Source organism: Chelonoidis abingdonii, chromosome 21 (assembly GCF_003597395.2).
Source record: "Chelonoidis abingdonii isolate Lonesome George chromosome 21, CheloAbing_2.0, whole genome shotgun sequence".
Classification (NCBI taxonomy): domain Eukaryota; kingdom Metazoa; phylum Chordata; order Testudines; family Testudinidae; genus Chelonoidis; species Chelonoidis abingdonii.
The window spans coordinates 81,442-98,576 of record NC_133789.1 but is presented as its reverse complement, the minus strand read 5'-3'; the positions used below and the strand labels follow the sequence as shown (position 1 = coordinate 98,576).

At 39.9% G+C, this 17,135-nt stretch overlaps 1 protein-coding gene across 1 annotated transcript in view; it reads right to left on the bottom strand.

Annotated features, from left to right (window-relative positions):
* Positions 1 to 6,689: 6,689 nt before the first annotated feature.
* The window catches only part of MPP3 (MAGUK p55 scaffold protein 3), a 56,497-nt gene continuing 46,051 nt past the window's right edge, over positions 6,690 to 17,135 (bottom strand). Inside the window, exons 16-19 of the mRNA XM_032772687.2 lie at positions 15,333 to 15,426; positions 13,773 to 13,881; positions 9,803 to 9,922; positions 6,690 to 8,077 (exon numbers count right to left, since the gene is read on the bottom strand). Of these exons, the coding sequence (XP_032628578.1) occupies positions 7,898 to 8,077; positions 9,803 to 9,922; positions 13,773 to 13,881; positions 15,333 to 15,426 (503 nt within the window). The 3' untranslated portion in view covers positions 6,690 to 7,897. The remainder of the gene's footprint in view (positions 8,078 to 9,802; positions 9,923 to 13,772; positions 13,882 to 15,332; positions 15,427 to 17,135) is intronic.

Below are 17,135 nucleotides of genomic sequence, written 5' to 3'. Positions count from 1 at the left end.
CTCATAGCTCCTCCATTCTGCAAGAATTTTCCAAGGACTCCATCTGCTTCCTGCATCATATCGTAAGAGGAAGAAGAGCTGCCTCATGTTGCAGTCTTAGCAACACCTGAAACATGATTTACCTGAGGGATGTTCTGAGCCCAGACAGCAGGTTATAGGCACAATTCCATTCTTTGGGGCATAATCTATGTGCCACTCTCCAGAGTGGAACTAAGACTTTATATTTTTCAGTCAAAGCAACTCCTGACTTTCAGTTAATTAATTTTTTTCAGCATTGGAAGAATTTGAGAACCTGGGGTAAATTCTTAAGCAGAGTGTGGGAGAAGAGTGTATAAGCCCTGTTATTAGTGAATTGGGTTTGTATATGTATTTTCTCCCACACACTGCTTTGAAAGCATAGTCCTCTCCCCTAATTGTAAAAAGTTGCTAACCCCAATTTCTCTGTCACAGAATTAACTGTCTCCCTTAAGTCACTGCTTATGCATGCAGTAAAAATCACAATGCCACAAAATTCCCTACAGAGAAGGAAACAAAGTTATGGAACAGCTGCAGCTCATTGTTGAAGGAAGGCTATTTAGTTTACAGACTAATTGTCATGTCTCTGTCTCTCATTTTAAAATGAAGTTGCTGAGCCCATTTGGGATACCTCAGTTACTGAAGATGATTCAGAGGCCCATTACACCCTCCTGTATGCTGCATTACTGTCAAAAGGGTTAAGCAAGACCTGGGTTTCCAGATACCCTTAGTCTTCTGGTACTTCAGCTCTAGGAAATTTAGAAGACTAACAGAATTCTGTATCAAGGTTTTAGGCAGGAATTAAGTAAAATACATGATTTAGAATGTGGGCTTTCTGTAGTAGGGTCTATGTCTTTCCTTGTTTCGTGAGAGGTGTGGCACATTTTTGGTAGCTCAGAAACACATGCTTTAATCAGGATTAAAAATGCTACATTTTCAAAAGTGGCTTCTGCTATTCGATGCCCAACTCGAGCACCTTCAGCTCCCCATGGCTTTAACTAGAATTATGGGAGACAGCACATGTGAAAATTAGACCCAAGATACCTCATGCTGAGATGTCCAAATCAGAAGAATCCAAAATCCGGGTCTACTTTTGGCCTCAGGCATTTACACTAACTACTAATAAAACAGAAACCATGGATGAGCAATCCACAAGAGACTAGATTAAGCCCATTAATAACTCATCACTGCACTGCAGAAACGTAAGTACTGAAGAAACAGGATGCAGAAGTGTTTAAAGGGGAAAAAAAGCATCATGATCAGACAGTGTACTTGTTTTAATTAAAATCCTAATATTCACTTTAATAGATAATCAGTGTCACTGACAAATCTATACTCTTTCCTTCTCCTTGGCAGAATTCACGGCACTATATCCGGAATACCACGCGGTATCTCATTGCTTCTCGGGATAGCTAGGTATACAGTTGTGTCTTGGCTTTATCTATTTTCTAAAACTGTATGTTGCTGTCACATAGTGGTGTTAGTGATGTGGCCTGATTTGTGTGTATTTTACCCGTCCTGCAGTCAGTGCATGTACATAATACCTAGGAGAGACTGGTCCAAATCCTGCCAGGTGCCTACCCACCCATGAAATGCAGGACTGTTGAGGGACCTGGAAGCTTGCATTTAAACATGGCATCTACTGAAATAACTGATGTCTGTATGGATGGGGAAAGGGTGTGTGTGTGTGAGAGACAGAGTGAGAGAGATTCACAATCCTTTCTTCTCTCAACTGGTCCTACAAGGCCCGCAAACCACCACTCCAGCTGGAATTTGTTCCAGCAATGTGTTTGAAGCCTGGACATTGCCACCTTCTTCCATTTGCTCCTATTCCAGCCAGCTGAAATCTTTCCCCTACAAGCCCCTCAGCTGGTGCCAGTACAAACACCTCCCAACTCCCCAGTGGACCCATTCAGTTGGGACCCTGCCTATCATCATTCAGTTCCCTGCACCCCCTCTCCACAGGTCCTGGTTGGTGCAGAAATGCTTGCGCTCTAAATAGTAAATGAAATTTTAAATTAGGTTAGTTGGTGAATAGCTGGTTTATTAGGGGCAGAATTTGGCCTTTATATAATGATTGACATCATGGGGCTGGTGAGTAAACAAGGGGCACTGGCAAGATGAGGCAAAATTTCATTTCATAATGCACTCAAAATGCAAAAAGGACGAAATTGGTGTTTGCCAAAGGACAAAATTGGCAAAAAGATTAAATAAATGTCCTAAAATGTTTGTAAAATCTGAGAGATTCACAAATAATTTCTTTATCCTTTTAATGACCTTAAAGTCTATGATTCTATGATTCTATGTCCCAGGATGCCCAATCTGTAGACCTCACACTTGGGCCCTGATTCAACAAAATATATGAACACGTTTAGGTTTTGCTGAAGTCAATGTGCTAATGTACTGTGCTGAATTGGAGCCTCAGGCATAACTCCTCATGGAGTCAAGACTTTGAGTTGCAATTCCATTAGGAACTGATTTTTTTTCAATTCCCCTCCCTCCCTTTTCTTTCCTAATTGCAGGAGATTACACCAGGCATGGATAATACAGCAGACACTTAGCACATCTTGAAAGTCTGATGGCCTGTTAAGGATACATATTACAACTGGCTGATGTTTTCTTAGGATTGTAAAATAAAATGGAGCATTGAATGAATGCAGTTTTCCTATAAAAGTGCAACTCCCCACTCCAGCCCTAAAATCTTCACCACATACATGTCTACTTTTGCCATAATTTATTTTGAATTTACAAATAAAACTGCACCTAAAAAACTCACATCACAATTCTCCCAAATTAATAAAAAGGCAATTGTGTTTAACTACAGGGTTTGATGCCTGCACAGGATAGAAATGGAGGCAAAGATCATTTATTACAGGAACCACACTGCAGAAGACATTGTAGCTCGGTGTTTGATACCAATTTAGACCATGAAATGTTTTCAGTTATTGTAATTTTAAATATTTTACAAAATCTGCACATTTCCATTTGTCTTGGTTCTTTTAGCAACTATTGCCTCTATTGGGATCTACTGGACAATAAAGCGAACTGAAACTATGTTGTACTTTTACTGCTACCATTTTGTAAGTGTTCTGATAGTAATTCCTGCATTGAGTAGATTTCTGATGATATTATTTTACAGCACAGAGAAGGCTGTTTCATCTAACCTACACCCTTGTTCATGGTGATACACAGTATATATTTTATCATATCTAGCTGGATTTATTAAAGCTGTTAGTAATCTGCAATAAATCTACAGAGGCATTGATTATTTTACACAAAGGCACCATCTTTCCATCTGATAGTCTCACAAAGTCACTTGGTGTGAAATTTTGCTCTTCAGTTTAAAATTGCTTTCAAAGAGTTATGCTCAACAATTATAAAATAGCAGAGAATCCTGTGGCACCTTATAGACTAACAGACGTTTTGGAGCGTGAGCTTAAATTATAAATTATAAAATATTAAATTATAAAATTTAAATTATAAAATAGAGAGGGTGCCTCAACTACCAGCTATGCTTATGCAGCAGCACTGCCTGTGAGCTGCCGCGTCTGGGACGTGGTGGGTGAGGCAGAGTGCCGAAAGACTTGCAGGCAAAGCGGCTGGACACTCAGAGGTTGTGATCCTGGCATGGAGGATTCACGGTTTCTCTCTGGCAAACCATTTGTGGTTTTTCAGAGAGGAACCAATCTGGCAGTCCAGAGCTTCTCGCTGGCAGGCCACTGCAGGCCCAGCAGCCTGAGAAGGTGTCTTCCTCAAAGAGGGTACAAGGTGGAGTTTTCCTCTACACCTTAGGCTAGGTCTCTATTAGACACTTTTGCCAGTATAATGTCAGTTTGAACTGTCACTTTTTGCAATGTCTGTATTGCCAAGACTCTAATGTAAATGCAGTTATACTGGCATGGGATTGGGGGGAGGAGGAAGCATCTTTTCCCTAGTATAAGCTTTGTCTATACAAGTAGAGTTTGCCATTCTAGCTATACCAGCAAACCTTTTCTAGCATAGCTCTGGCCTAAGTGATTTAGGCACACAACTCCCACTGACTTTCAAGGGGACTTGTACCTCATAGTATCAGAGGGGTAGCCGTGTTAGTCTGGATCTGTAAAAGCAGCAGAGAATCCTGTGGCACCTTATAGACTAACAGACGTTTTGGAGCGTGAGCTTTCGTGGGTGAATACCCCTTCAGAACGCAGGTAGTGGAAATTTGCCAGGGGCAGGTATAATTGCTAGCAAGCAAGCTAGAGATAACGAGGTTAGTTCAATCAGGGAGGGTGAGGCCCTGTTCTAGCAAGTAGAGGTGTGAAAACCAAGGGAGGAGAAACTGGTTCTGTAATTGGCAACATTCACAGTCTTTGTTTAGTCCAGATCTTGATGGGGATTGAACCTACTAACCTCGTTATCTCTAGCTTGCTTGCTAGCATATATATACCTGCCCCTGGAAATTTCCACTACCTGCGTCTGAAGAAGTGGGTATTCACCCACGAAAGCTCACACTCCAAAACGTCTGTTAGTCTATAAGGTGCCACAGGATTCTCTGCTGTTTGTACCTCATAGTCACTTTTGAAAATTCAACTCACAATCTTGGTTTCCTGGGGAAATTTTTGTTGTAAGACTTCCATTATCCCTCCTTCTGTTGAAGCTAACTAGGTAAGGAGGACAGTGAGAGGAGCAGACTTCAAACAAAACTTGCTTTGGCCATGGAGACTGTATGTCCACTAGGGGAGAGATTTGTCAGCTGGACCTGACAACCTCAGTTCTGATTCTTGGCTCATGTACTAGGGCTCCCACCCAAATCCTTGCCTGAATTTTCTGCATATCCACATAGGTCCCAGCTACCTTTCCATGCTCATCCAGTCCCAGGTCCCCTTGTCTCTGCTAAGTATTTATATAGCTTTTATAAGTGTAATACATTCCCTATAGATGTAAAAATGATAATTTTTTCCATTCAGAGATGGAAGGTGGGGAGGGGAACATAGGATGGGGGCACATCTATGTGGAAACCCAAGCCTGCCTCCCTGCCTCCAAATCATGCACAACCATAACTTCAGTTTTATTACTAAGTAAAATTATCAGTAAGAAGATGATTGTTGCTCATGCTGGGTAGTGTCTTTTTAGAGACTTTTTAACATTTTCAGGAACTGGATACGTGCAATCTGGGTCACTGACTATTGGAAGCAAAAGGGAGTCTTAAAGTACATGAACTGAGATGGGTCTGGATATAAATGTAGTTGTGGGAGTTTCAGTAGTTGTAGTGACAGGAAATGGATTTGAGCAACAGTAATTCTCATGTCTAACAACATTCTTTGTGTGGTATGCACGGTGGGGCCAGTAGGGGGACTTTCATTTCTGTTTCTTTACTGGTCTCAGACATTGTAGTTCTATATTTCTGTTGGTAGTTTGTATTTTTGGTCTACCTCCAGACTATAAGATCCTTTAGCAGGTCATTTTACTTTTCCCTATAAAACATAACGTACTAAATGAATAATATGGAAAACAGCAGGATTTCTTCATGAAGCATAGTTTCTGCTGGTTTCAAATTTACAACAGAAACAAGACGCAAGAGACGTTTATGCATTTAGTGAGCTGGTATTAAGACCCGATAAAATGTTAATATGCCAAATTCCGGCCTGGGCTCCACTGAATGGACTGAACCTTTAACATGCAAGGATAGTGGAAAGCCCTGCTTATGATCATATAAGGCATACCTGACTCCATCCAGGTGATATGACTCTTTTCAAATATAATAATGACCCATCTCCTCAGAGTCACAGCACTAGAAATTCTCCTCCACTCTATAATTCATTGAGGTCTCCATAATGTTACTGGGGTTCATTTGTTTTACCACAGACTTGTTGACTTATGTGAGAAACTCGATACTTGCAATAATATACGCTTGTAGTAATTGGTCAATCAATCAACTTCTGTGCCAAGACTTATTTGATCACAGTGCTCTCCCCTTTACCATATGGCTAAGCAGATCATATTTTCAAAATCAAAACCCAAATGTTTTTTGTGGTAACCTTAAGGTCAGGAAAAAACTGAATTTCTTGGCATTGACTCACTTTTCATAGCTCTATGCTACCTGGGTCAGAAAAATCACAGAAGAGTTGAGTGCCACCCCTTCCTTCCAATGACAATAGCAAGGAGGGAGCAGAAGAACCACCAGGACTTTCTCCTGTGGCCAGAGCAGGGGGTTTGCACTGACCAGACTGATTCTGTCTTAGACTTGGGTTGCAATGTGGTCATAAGACAAGCACTGACCCTGCCCAATGATTGTCACAAAGCACCTGCTCACTTCTTGATCAGAATGAAACAGTGTACAAAACACTTTAAGAGTGGAACTGATCTTGGACAAACATTCTGTAGTTATTAAAAACCTGAACATTTTGATAGATGAAAAGAAAAACTGGAAATTTCATGTGTTCCATAAGAAGTTCCAAGGACTTCATTAAAAAAAACTGAGATGCATGGTCTCTTTACATAATAGAAAGATCACATGAATGGGGGCGGGGGTCTAGTAACCACACAGAGTCACTGGAGTTTTCAGTAGATTAGGGTCAATATTAGACCCTGAATGAATAATGTGATTGAACACTGTTTTGAATCTAGACAAGAGAAACATTTTACTTATTGTTTTTTTGGAGTGGAAATGTAACAGGGTGGCTTGCTGTGTGGGCTGGAGAGCTCGGGGGTAATCCAGCCCTGAGTACAGAACGGGCTTCACCTGAGAAGAATGAGGTGATTGCTGTATAAAAGGACCCAGGTTTAAGCCCTGAAGGGATCCAAGTGGGGAAAGAGATGGCAAGGAGCAAGATGGTTCCTGCAGAGCCCTGACTGAGGAAAGCTCTCTAGGCAGAGAGTGGCCTGGGAGGGACTCTGAGTAACTGGGGAAGAAACTGGTTGAAGAAGAGCACCAGAGACGGTAGAAAGTTTGATTCTGTTAAAAACAGTTTTGAAGCCTAGTTTGGACAACTATGACCCAGGAAGGGTGGATTAAAAGGTTGTGACCCAGCCAGAGGGCAAAGTACCTGACAGAGACTGTCACAGCACCCAGTGCAGGAGATGCTATCCTGGTATGGGAGCTGCAACACTATGCTTGGCATGAAGAGCACATAATGGGGAGCGGATTCCATTACAGAAAAGCTGTGACTTTATATGAAATGCTGTTACAATATTTTCTGTGGGCAGTCTCAGTGATTTTGCTTAACAATAACTTCATATTGTTAAGACAAAAATAAGTATGGGCTTACATTTGGAGCCATTGCTAAAGGATTTGATGTATAGGAAAGATCATAAGTGGCAGGCAAATGGAAAGCGGTTACTTCTACATACATAATGTACTATTTATCAATAGCAGATTTAGCGAATTATGAACTGTCATTGATTTCCAAAATCCTAATATATCTGCATTTTATCTATACACTAAAAAATTCAGTATATCCAAACTTCCTGAAGTATTTGGAAAAATCTTGCAGCCATGTAGATTTAATCTCCAAGGCCTGCTTTGTCCCTTACATACTCTTGGACCATTTGTCTGAGTTAAGATACTTGTTTCCATACCCATTGGCAGGATGGAACCTTAGACAGTAGGTGAAGTTTCACTCTACATCACAAAGTATTTACAAAGCTTAAAAATCACTAAATTTTTACCAATCAATCTACACTGAGCACTCAACATTTTAAATGACACTACTAAAAACTGTGGTTCAGGTACCCCATGTCAGCGTCTGACTGATGGGTCTGTCTAGTTTAACTGATATGACATTTTCATGTTACTTGCTAGACAAGCTGGCGGTTTTGGAGTGCAGCTGACATTTTCCCTCATATAATCCTTATATTTACAACACATTTTATACAGGCTTTTCTTTTGACATGTGAGAGCAGGTTATGATCTAACCCAACTCACTGGCACCCAAAATGAGTCCTCCTTCAGCTTCTCTAGCAGAATTTTCAATTGATTATAGGCACTCTGGAGGTCTTCTTTCAGCAGCACAGTGTCAATTAAATGGCCATACTGCTCTTCGATAAATGCTGCTGAATTAATAATGTCCTGCTGTTCTTCATCCTGCAGGCCAATATGTGAGAAGATATTAAACTTGCAATAGTCATTCAATCCTTCTAATGACTTTTTTAGCCTCCTTGTATCCTCCCCAAGCTTCTGTCAACTACTTTGAAAGGAAATAAAACAAAAAAGCTATTGCCAATGTGAAAGGATAAAATGAATTCTTGTTATCAAGTTTGATGAGCAAGGTGCTAATGCTAGGAGTGATATGGCCTCAGGGATAGAAGGAGTGAGTGAGGGATTTTGAAATGGTTACAAAAGTAAAATGGCATTGCACTCAAAGTAACAAAAGCGCACTTAGTCAAACTCAGGTGCTAACCATACTCCCTCCAAAAGTAAAACAATGACAGTGGAACAGATGTGTCCAAGCCCAACAACACTGAACGCTTCACTGGAAATGTTGCAGGATCCCACAGGCAGTGTGCATGTGAACTCACACACTTTATTACCAAAATAAATGAACAATGAGTTGGTATTTCTCTAAAGAGATAATACCAACCAGCTTAGTTTCCTCTTCCTTGCAAGATTAAACTGCTTGTTATGTAAGGACAGCCTAATCAGCTTGGGCTTCACTCTGCAGTTATGAGGCAAAAGTGGCCTGGGTACTCATGGAGGCTGGCCAGTGGCAGAATAACAAGGTTATTAACTAATCTGACTACACTAGTTGTTTCCACTGGTGTGAACTAGAATTATTTTGTACGACTACAAAGAGTAGATTCTTACTCCTGCTCCTCCATTCCTGACACGGTTAGATTTTAGGGGGCAGAATCTCTCTCTGAAGTTCTAACTCTGTTCAAGTCATGGTGGGTGTTAAATTGAAAACAAGCCTGTTTCTCAAACCCCACACCCCCATCCCCAAGAAGATTTACATGGTAAGAGCCAAACACAAAGTACAATCTTCCTAAGAAGAAACTATACCTGCGGACCAAAACAAACAGGATTGCTAGTGACTCTCCAGCAGATTTCTGCCTCGCCCAGATACAAGTTGTCTGCTAATTGTATGTTTTATGCCTCCCATTCTATGCCAAACCTTCTCTAGAAAAAAGTGCAAGAAACATGATCACCTTGAATAATTTGCTTACTTTTCTTGGATTATCTGCCTACTCCTTCTTCATACTGCAGAAACAAATCCTAAATGATTTCAAGAAACATTCAACTTTCTCCTACAACTGCCTCCGGGGGTAGCTTATTTCATATCTCTAATACTCAGTGAAACAACTATGTCAGCGACTGTGTTTATTGTTTTACTTGTGTTTGAGGAAAAGTAATGCAGCATGAAGACACTTGTAGTATGAAAAGGCAAAACATGCTTCAGGAAAATTAAGTCAACTAATATATGGGATGAAAGTATAGCAGCTAAAGTAATGGTAGTCGTATTCACCTTAGCATGGGGGCTCTGAAAACTGTAGCAGCTTATAAAAACTGAATCTCAAATCAGAGTTTTGTTGGATATCATTATCTTGAAGAACATCTCATGCATGTCCTGTAGGAGGATGCTTTGCTGTCCATACTGAACAATCAGCAAGGAGACATAGCCGACGAAGGCAAAAACAGTTCCCAGGGAATTGCCACATTAATGTAGCTACTTAGAACTCTCAACCTGACTTCCCATCATGAGACTAGAGCCAGTTATGTTATCTCACTCAGCTGGAGGAACAGGTTTCTCTTACGAAAAAATATTCCAAATAGTTTCTTCAGTATCTTAAGAACTGAGGTTAAAATACTTACAAGTGGGACTGAGATTTCTTCTGAAGTTGGAGATGGTGCATTTTTTTTCTTTTCTGGAACAAGAGGCTTCACAAATATAACATATGGTTTAAACTCTGGTGTTCTCAGGTGCTTTACTGCCTGTGAGTAAAAATATACATGAGCTTTTTATGTATGTTAAGGAAAATTTTTACATGATAAATTAATGTATGAAACTTCAATTATCTGTTCCAACTGTTCTTAGTAATTTCAACTGTAAATTTCTCATTTGAAACTCTGTAAAATACTGTAAGTCTGAGCATTATATCTAATTCTTAAAAAAAGGAGACAAATAAAATGTCAGCGTCATTGCACACAGATCTTGCTGTGCATTATATTTACAGAAAGGGGAAGGCGATATCAAGAGAAAAGGGTATAACTTGCCCATTAGGCCAAATTATCCTTCCTTTCCTTTAATAAAAATGGAACAAAACCCAAGAAACTGAACTCTACTTGCTTTGACAAGAGTATTTAAAGTTATTTCCTAATCCCAGACATGTGGCCTGGGCCAATCACTAGCATAAGAGAGGAGTAAGTACTCAGTGACAGTTACAGATAGGGTCTCACTTTTTTGTGTGACCAGAAGGACTGAGAATGCAGAGCCTGTTTATGGTGGGAAAAGTTCCATGTGGGCTTACACAGGAAAGGAGGATGTGTTTGCAACTCTCACCTTGCAAGGGCAAGGTCCTTAATAGGAAGCAATAACTATGTAATACACTGGGGCTTTTAGGGCACAGTTTGCTTTTTGTTCAGCAAGGCTCAGCACAGTCAATAGTTCAGTTCTGCTGAGCCAGCACTTGGACCAGCTGCTAGATTCACAAGACAGGCAAGCATCATTGCTTTCTGTAGAGCAATTAACCAGGGACTGTAAATAGCATTATTCATCCTAGGAGAAGTCAAAGATATTTACTTTGCTTAGGAACAATCCAGCAGAAACCTTTTTCCATAAAGAGGACAAAATATGAGGAAAAGACACAGCACAATTCTTCATTTACACCTTTCTGTGACCTCCACAGTATATTCAACCCAGGATACACTCTTACAGCTGTCATCAGTATTTGAGTTTGTTTTTCTATTAACTTTGATGTTTTTTTTTTGTTTTTTTTTATAAGCCATCACACAGGGACAAGTTGTAAAACTGAGGAGGCTGGTGTTTAACAGGGCCAGCTCTAGGCACCAGCGTTCCAAGGATGTGCTTGAGGCAGCACTTTTCAAGGGGCAGCAGGCCTTTCCCTCCCACCCCCCCTCCGGTGGCAGCACCCCATTTTGGGGGGGGGGGTGTTTGCTTCAGTGGCAGCACTCTTCCCCCCCCCCTCTGCCTTTTTTCTTTTTCTTTTTCTTTTTTTTTTTTGCACTTAGATCAGCAAAAAACCTGGAGCCAGCCCTGGAGTTTAAGCATAGCTCAACCTACAGAAAGGCATATGGTGTTTAGAGAGTGCATGAACTAGATGCATATAATGACAAAAAATGTCTGTTCCAGCTGCCTGCTATCTGAGACCCCCAATATCACAATTCTTTGTGGATTAATTAAATTGGAGAAATGTAAGGTTAACCTGCTGGCACCTGATGCTGCAGCAGCTATACTATGTAACAGGAAATTGGTGCTTCTATGGCACTGGTGAGATGAGAGTTCTATTGTAGTAATGCCCTAATACACAGCCTTCCATCTGAAGATCCCAAAGCCCTTTACAAACATTAATGAGGTAGTGTCTCAGGGTATGTCTACACTACCGCTGGATCAGTCGCTGATCCACCGAGGGTCGATTTATCGCATCTAGACTAGATGCAATAAATCAACCCCCAAGCGCTCTCCCATCAACTCGTGTACTCCAGCGCCATGAGATGCACAGGCGGAGTCGATGGGGGAGCGGCAACAGTCAACTCACCGTAGTGAAGACACCACAGTGAGTAGGTCTAAGTAAGTCGACTTCAGCTATGTTATTCATGTAGCTAAAGTTGCATAACTTAGATTTTTTTCCTCCCCCCCCCACCCCCAAGTGTAGACTAAGCCTCAGTTTCTCCATCTTTGAAATAAGGGTAATAAAAATCCTTCTTACACCACCCACATGAGAGAGATGATTAAGGGCACTAATGATTTGCCTAAGAGTACACTGGAAGTTAGTGCACTGCCAGGAATATAACCTAGATCTTTCAAATCCTATTCTTGTGCCTTTACCACTAGGCAATTCTTAGTCTCCAAAAATCTTAGGTGAGGAACCTTACAAGTTCCAAGTTCTGAAAACAGGAACAGCTGCAATATCCTCTCAGATATGGATAAGGTGCAAGGTAGCATCTAATTAATGTGCATAGGATCTCAGAGACAAACGGATGCAATTTTTATTTTATTTTTAAACTAAGAAAAGAGGAGTCTGGTACCTGATTATGTCCTTAGCAGGTATGTTGGAAAGGGAAAGCTTCAAATTTAGACCCAGTCTACATGGTGCCTTAGTCCACATTAGCTGGGGTGTAAATTCTGATCTATGTCAGCATGTTGCCTACTAACTGGCCCATATGGACACTGTTCATGAACACTGAAAGTTTTCTAGTGCACATTTAATGTAGGACTGTTTGAAACAAGAGCTTCACACAGGCTAAGCCAAGTCTCAGGTTTGAAAACAGAGCAATGTTGGAATAACCCAAGTGTTCAAAGCAAGGCTTTACAATTGTTCTTACCTGAAGGAAAATGTTTTTTGGGTTTTTCCTCTGCTTAGCTAACCTGAAGGCAGCCCAAATATGTGGGTTATTTTTGGTTGGTTGGTTGGTTTGGTGGGGTTTTTTTGGGTTTTTTTTTTTGTGTGTGAGAGACTACACACATGCCCCACCTTTACCTCCTCTCTCCCACCAGACACAATTCTTGGGCTGGCACTCAGTATGAGAACACTAATCAAACAGTGGCTTGCTTTAGTTTAAAAAGTTGAGAGATTGAACAGGGTGTAAAATATAAGATACCATAAAGCCATATTGTGTTTTCCATACTTGCGTATGGCTTGTAAATTAATAATGCAATGCAGACAGCTGAAATCTGTGCAGAGGGAATAAATAGTTCACTAGTAAAGATTTCAAAAAAGAATTATACATTTTCATCTACAAAGCTTTGGGACTTTTTTTTTATTTGCTCCATCAAGTAACTTTTTTTACAATGTTCATGTTTGTTTGAACACAGTATATTTGCCTTTTTTAGTGTTAAATTTGATTTGCAATATAAACAGATCAAACAAGTTTCAAAGCAGATCAGATTATGCTGTTTTTTTCTGTCCTACTCATGGCTATATGTAACCCCAACAGGAAAAGACTCCATCTTCTATTACTTCTCCTCATGGGAAACAGACTATTTTCCATGTTTAAAGCTGGCTAAATACTGCAAAGCCATGTCCCTGAACATTCATTCACATTCTGAATGGCTATACACCACCATTTTTCTTCACATGAATGTTTAGGGAATGCCAGTTCTTCATAGGGAAACCCATAATTTGCCTACAAACAAGGGTATTTTCTATCATCCTTTAATCACTATTCTCATTGTTAGGTTTTTATTCTGTTTTAAAAGTTTGTCATCCAATCAGAGAGCAGGAATAATACCTGACTCTGGCCAATCACATACTGCAAATAGCACTTGATCCTGCTATCTGAAGTCAACAGATTTCAAAAGGAGTTGGCTAAGGCCCTTGATAATGAAAAGTGAAAAATTTGCAAAACAGCTCAGAGGCTGAGTTTCTTCAACTAACATGTTTGCTGACTACCTAAAAATAAGAGATGGAAAAATATAGTTTGGGTCACAAACAGAGGAAGGGGCAAAACTAGTTATTTGCAACAATTTCTTTCCTTGATTTTGTGCCACAAACATTTTAACTTACTGAGGTGGCTGGCTACAGCAGCATGCTTATTTTATTTCTGACCGCTGCTGCCATGCCCCCCTGGAATCAGATGACTTTATAAAAACAGCTATACTTACTTCGGGTACCACGTCCACCAAACAAACTTTATTTTTGGCCATAACAGATTGGATTGCCTCGAGGCTTGTTCCATACAGATTCTCTTTGTATTCTCCATGTTCAACAAATCTAAAAAGTTAAGGTATTTATACTTCATGAATATATGCCACAAAGAAAAGGAAACTGAAGAACTTTGACCACTGTTTCCCCCCAAACAGGTTACATTTGTTAGTTCCAGGGAGCCATGAAAAGTTGTCTTCAGGGATGTTGTAACAATTTGTATAGTGGGGATGCTGAGAGCCATTGAATCAACCTGTAAACCCTGTATATGATGGAAATCACTTCAAGCCAGGGGTGCAGCAGCACCCTAGTTCCAGCACCTATGGGTATCTCCCTTTACAAAACTAGTGTCTGGCATTCAGAAAACTGAGACAATGCAATCAGAAATCTTCTTCCATTTGAGGCTCTCAATATGCTTTAGGATTTTGAAGGAATTAACATGTACATCCCCTCTCTCCATGGAGAAAGCTCAGGCAAAGGGAAGTTAAGTGACTTGCCAAGGGTCACAAAAGTCTTAACAGAACCCAGCTTCCCTGGCTTAATTACAAGTCAACCCCTTTCTCTTGCACAAAATCACTGTAACAAATACAGAAGTACCACTAAATAAGCATGGGCCCTGTGGAGTATATTGAGCAACTGGAACATCCTAAAAGAAAAATCTCTTGGAATATGTATCCTTATTTGGATGTTCTCAAAGGAAGATGGAAATGTTACAAACATTGCAGAAAACCACATCCAAGCTGTGTAGGACCAAAATCTGACCTACCTTGAAACTATTAGTTTATGATAGGGAAAGCAAACTGAGCTCTATGCACTGGTTTGGTTTCTATCTGTTACCATCACAATTTCAACAAAAAACTCCACTCTTTTAGGGCACCTACAAAACTCTGCATGTTTTTGTGATCCTTCTTGGGGCTTAATAGCAACAGTTTCCCCAGGGCATCAGTGATAATCAGTGCGGCTGACAAATAAGGAACTAAAGGAAAACTGTCATGGTAATTGCAGCTGAATTCTAAAAATAGAGAAGGGGAAAACCTCATGTTTTCCACAGAGAACAGTACAAAGTTAGCCAGGAAAGAAATTTTAATTTTCAGGCTTCTGGGGGCGGATTTAAATTCTATAGTAAAACCTTGCACTAACAGGAAATGGACTGGATAATCCAATAGCTCATTTACATTCCCAAATTCAGAGTCTAAGATGATTACAATGAATAAATAAATAAAACTTGCCAGCATACATGTACCGGAAAATAGCAGTAAAGGTAGTTAATGGGACTGCCACTAATTAGGTAGCAAGGTTGGATTCTGCCTCCTGCGCCTCTTTCCAACCCTTTACTGTTCCTGACTTGCCTTTCAGTCAGGCTTTGAGAGAGTCTATACTCAAACTGAAAACAAGAGTTTACTGGAAAAATTGTCCCATCTCATTATTACAGTAAACTAGGTATGTATATACTATACATCTTGACAAGCAACATGTTGAAAATGTAGCCACACTATTTCAGTATGTTAAAACAAACCTACTTGTTATGCTGTACATCTATCTCAAATGATTGCTTAGAGACAAAATTGTATTCCACTCCCTCTTTTTCATGACTTTTCTTTGACCTTGTTGTATCTGGAAGAGTGGAAACAGCACCATGAACATCAAACATGGGGTAGCAGTTAGCAGAAGTTGGATGCTGACTTGCCTTTGTTTAGTCTTAGGTTTTCATGCCTCCAAAACTAAATGGACACACACCATCAAGTGAAAAACAAAACTGAAAACAAAAATCCATTTACCTGTATAAAAACAAAACCTTACAGTAGATTAAAATTGAAATAACTCAATTAATTTACTTTAGCTTTTATTTTACGATAACACCCAAAAGGCCACCAATCAAGGTCAGGGTCCCACTATGTTGGACGCTGTACAAATATAGGCTGACATGGCCCTTCCCTCAAAAGAGTTGAAGTCTGGGGCCCTGATCCTGGTGGAACCCTGCATCCTTGTAGAATCAGTGGAATTGCTTATCTGGAGCAGTTGGTGGAATTATAGCTCAATTTCAGACAAGATGGAATGAGTGAGTCAGACAAACAAGAGGGAAGAAGGAAAAGCATGTAACCTGCAGTCAAACAGTGCACCTCTGCATACAGCTTGGTGAGTTTTAAAGTAAATACTTTATTTAGCTTTTTAATTCATCTCTGCTCGGGCAATGAAAACAGACTCAATTTCAGTTATGGTCTGGGTCTATCACAAGACATGGGCTTGATGCAGGAATTATGGGGAGAAGTTCTTCGAGGTTCAGTGTTGTGCATAGGGTCAGTCTACAATAGTGGTCCCTTCCAGCTTTAAACTATGAATTTTTGTTTGTCAATTTTGCATTTATGTTGTGTCCTTAGCACAAAGGTGCTGTGTTTTGAGTTGTAAAATATGCAAAAGTTGTTTGGCTTCATTTTTTAAAAAAAATGTTTCCATTGGAATTCTAGAGGGATACTGAAACATCTCTCTTTTTAAATCTGTAAAACCCTGTTTTTGGAAAATCAGAGTTGAAGGCCAAATTCAACCTTTGTCTTTAAGATAGTATAGCAAACCTAAGTTTTTTACACTTTTTTTTTCTTGCACATGGCACGACCATAAACATTTCTAGGGAAAATGGTATCACTTCTAGTAAACAGGCTACAAATATCTCTTGTATCACTACAGCCTTTAAGAAAATTAAACTCTCAAAAGATGCCCAAAACCCCAATCACAAAACAACCTGGAAACAGCACAAAAGACTTATCCTGCTCCTAATTTCATGACAGATTCCCATGGCTTTCTGTAGGAGCAGAAGTAGGTTCTAAAAGAGGAAAAGGAAATCAGATGTGACCCACTGGAGATAATCATTAGAAAATAAAATCAGCTTGTTTTTTCAGCATTTTTTTCCCACCCAGAACTTCAAAAAACCACAAAAGGTTTGTTTGAGTAACTTCTGTTTTTCTCTCCCATGTTAACTAAATTAGTGATATAACTCTGACTTTGAATTCTTGCCTTTATTTTTTTTTAAGGTATAGTTTCTTCCCTACCTTTTTTGAGTGCCATAATGTCTTTCAGTGCAGTTAATATTTTAAATCTGGTCTGACATGTATGTTGTTTAAGCTCATCATTAGTCCTTGAGACATGCATTCTATTTCTATACATACACTATGTGTTTTATATATTGTTCACATTTTAAAATTAGCAGAGAATCCTGTGGCACCTTATAGACTAGCAGATGTTTTGGAGCGTGAGCTTTCATGGGTGAATACCCACTTCGTCAGACGCAGTGGGTATTCACCCACGAAAGCTCACGCTCCAAAACGTCT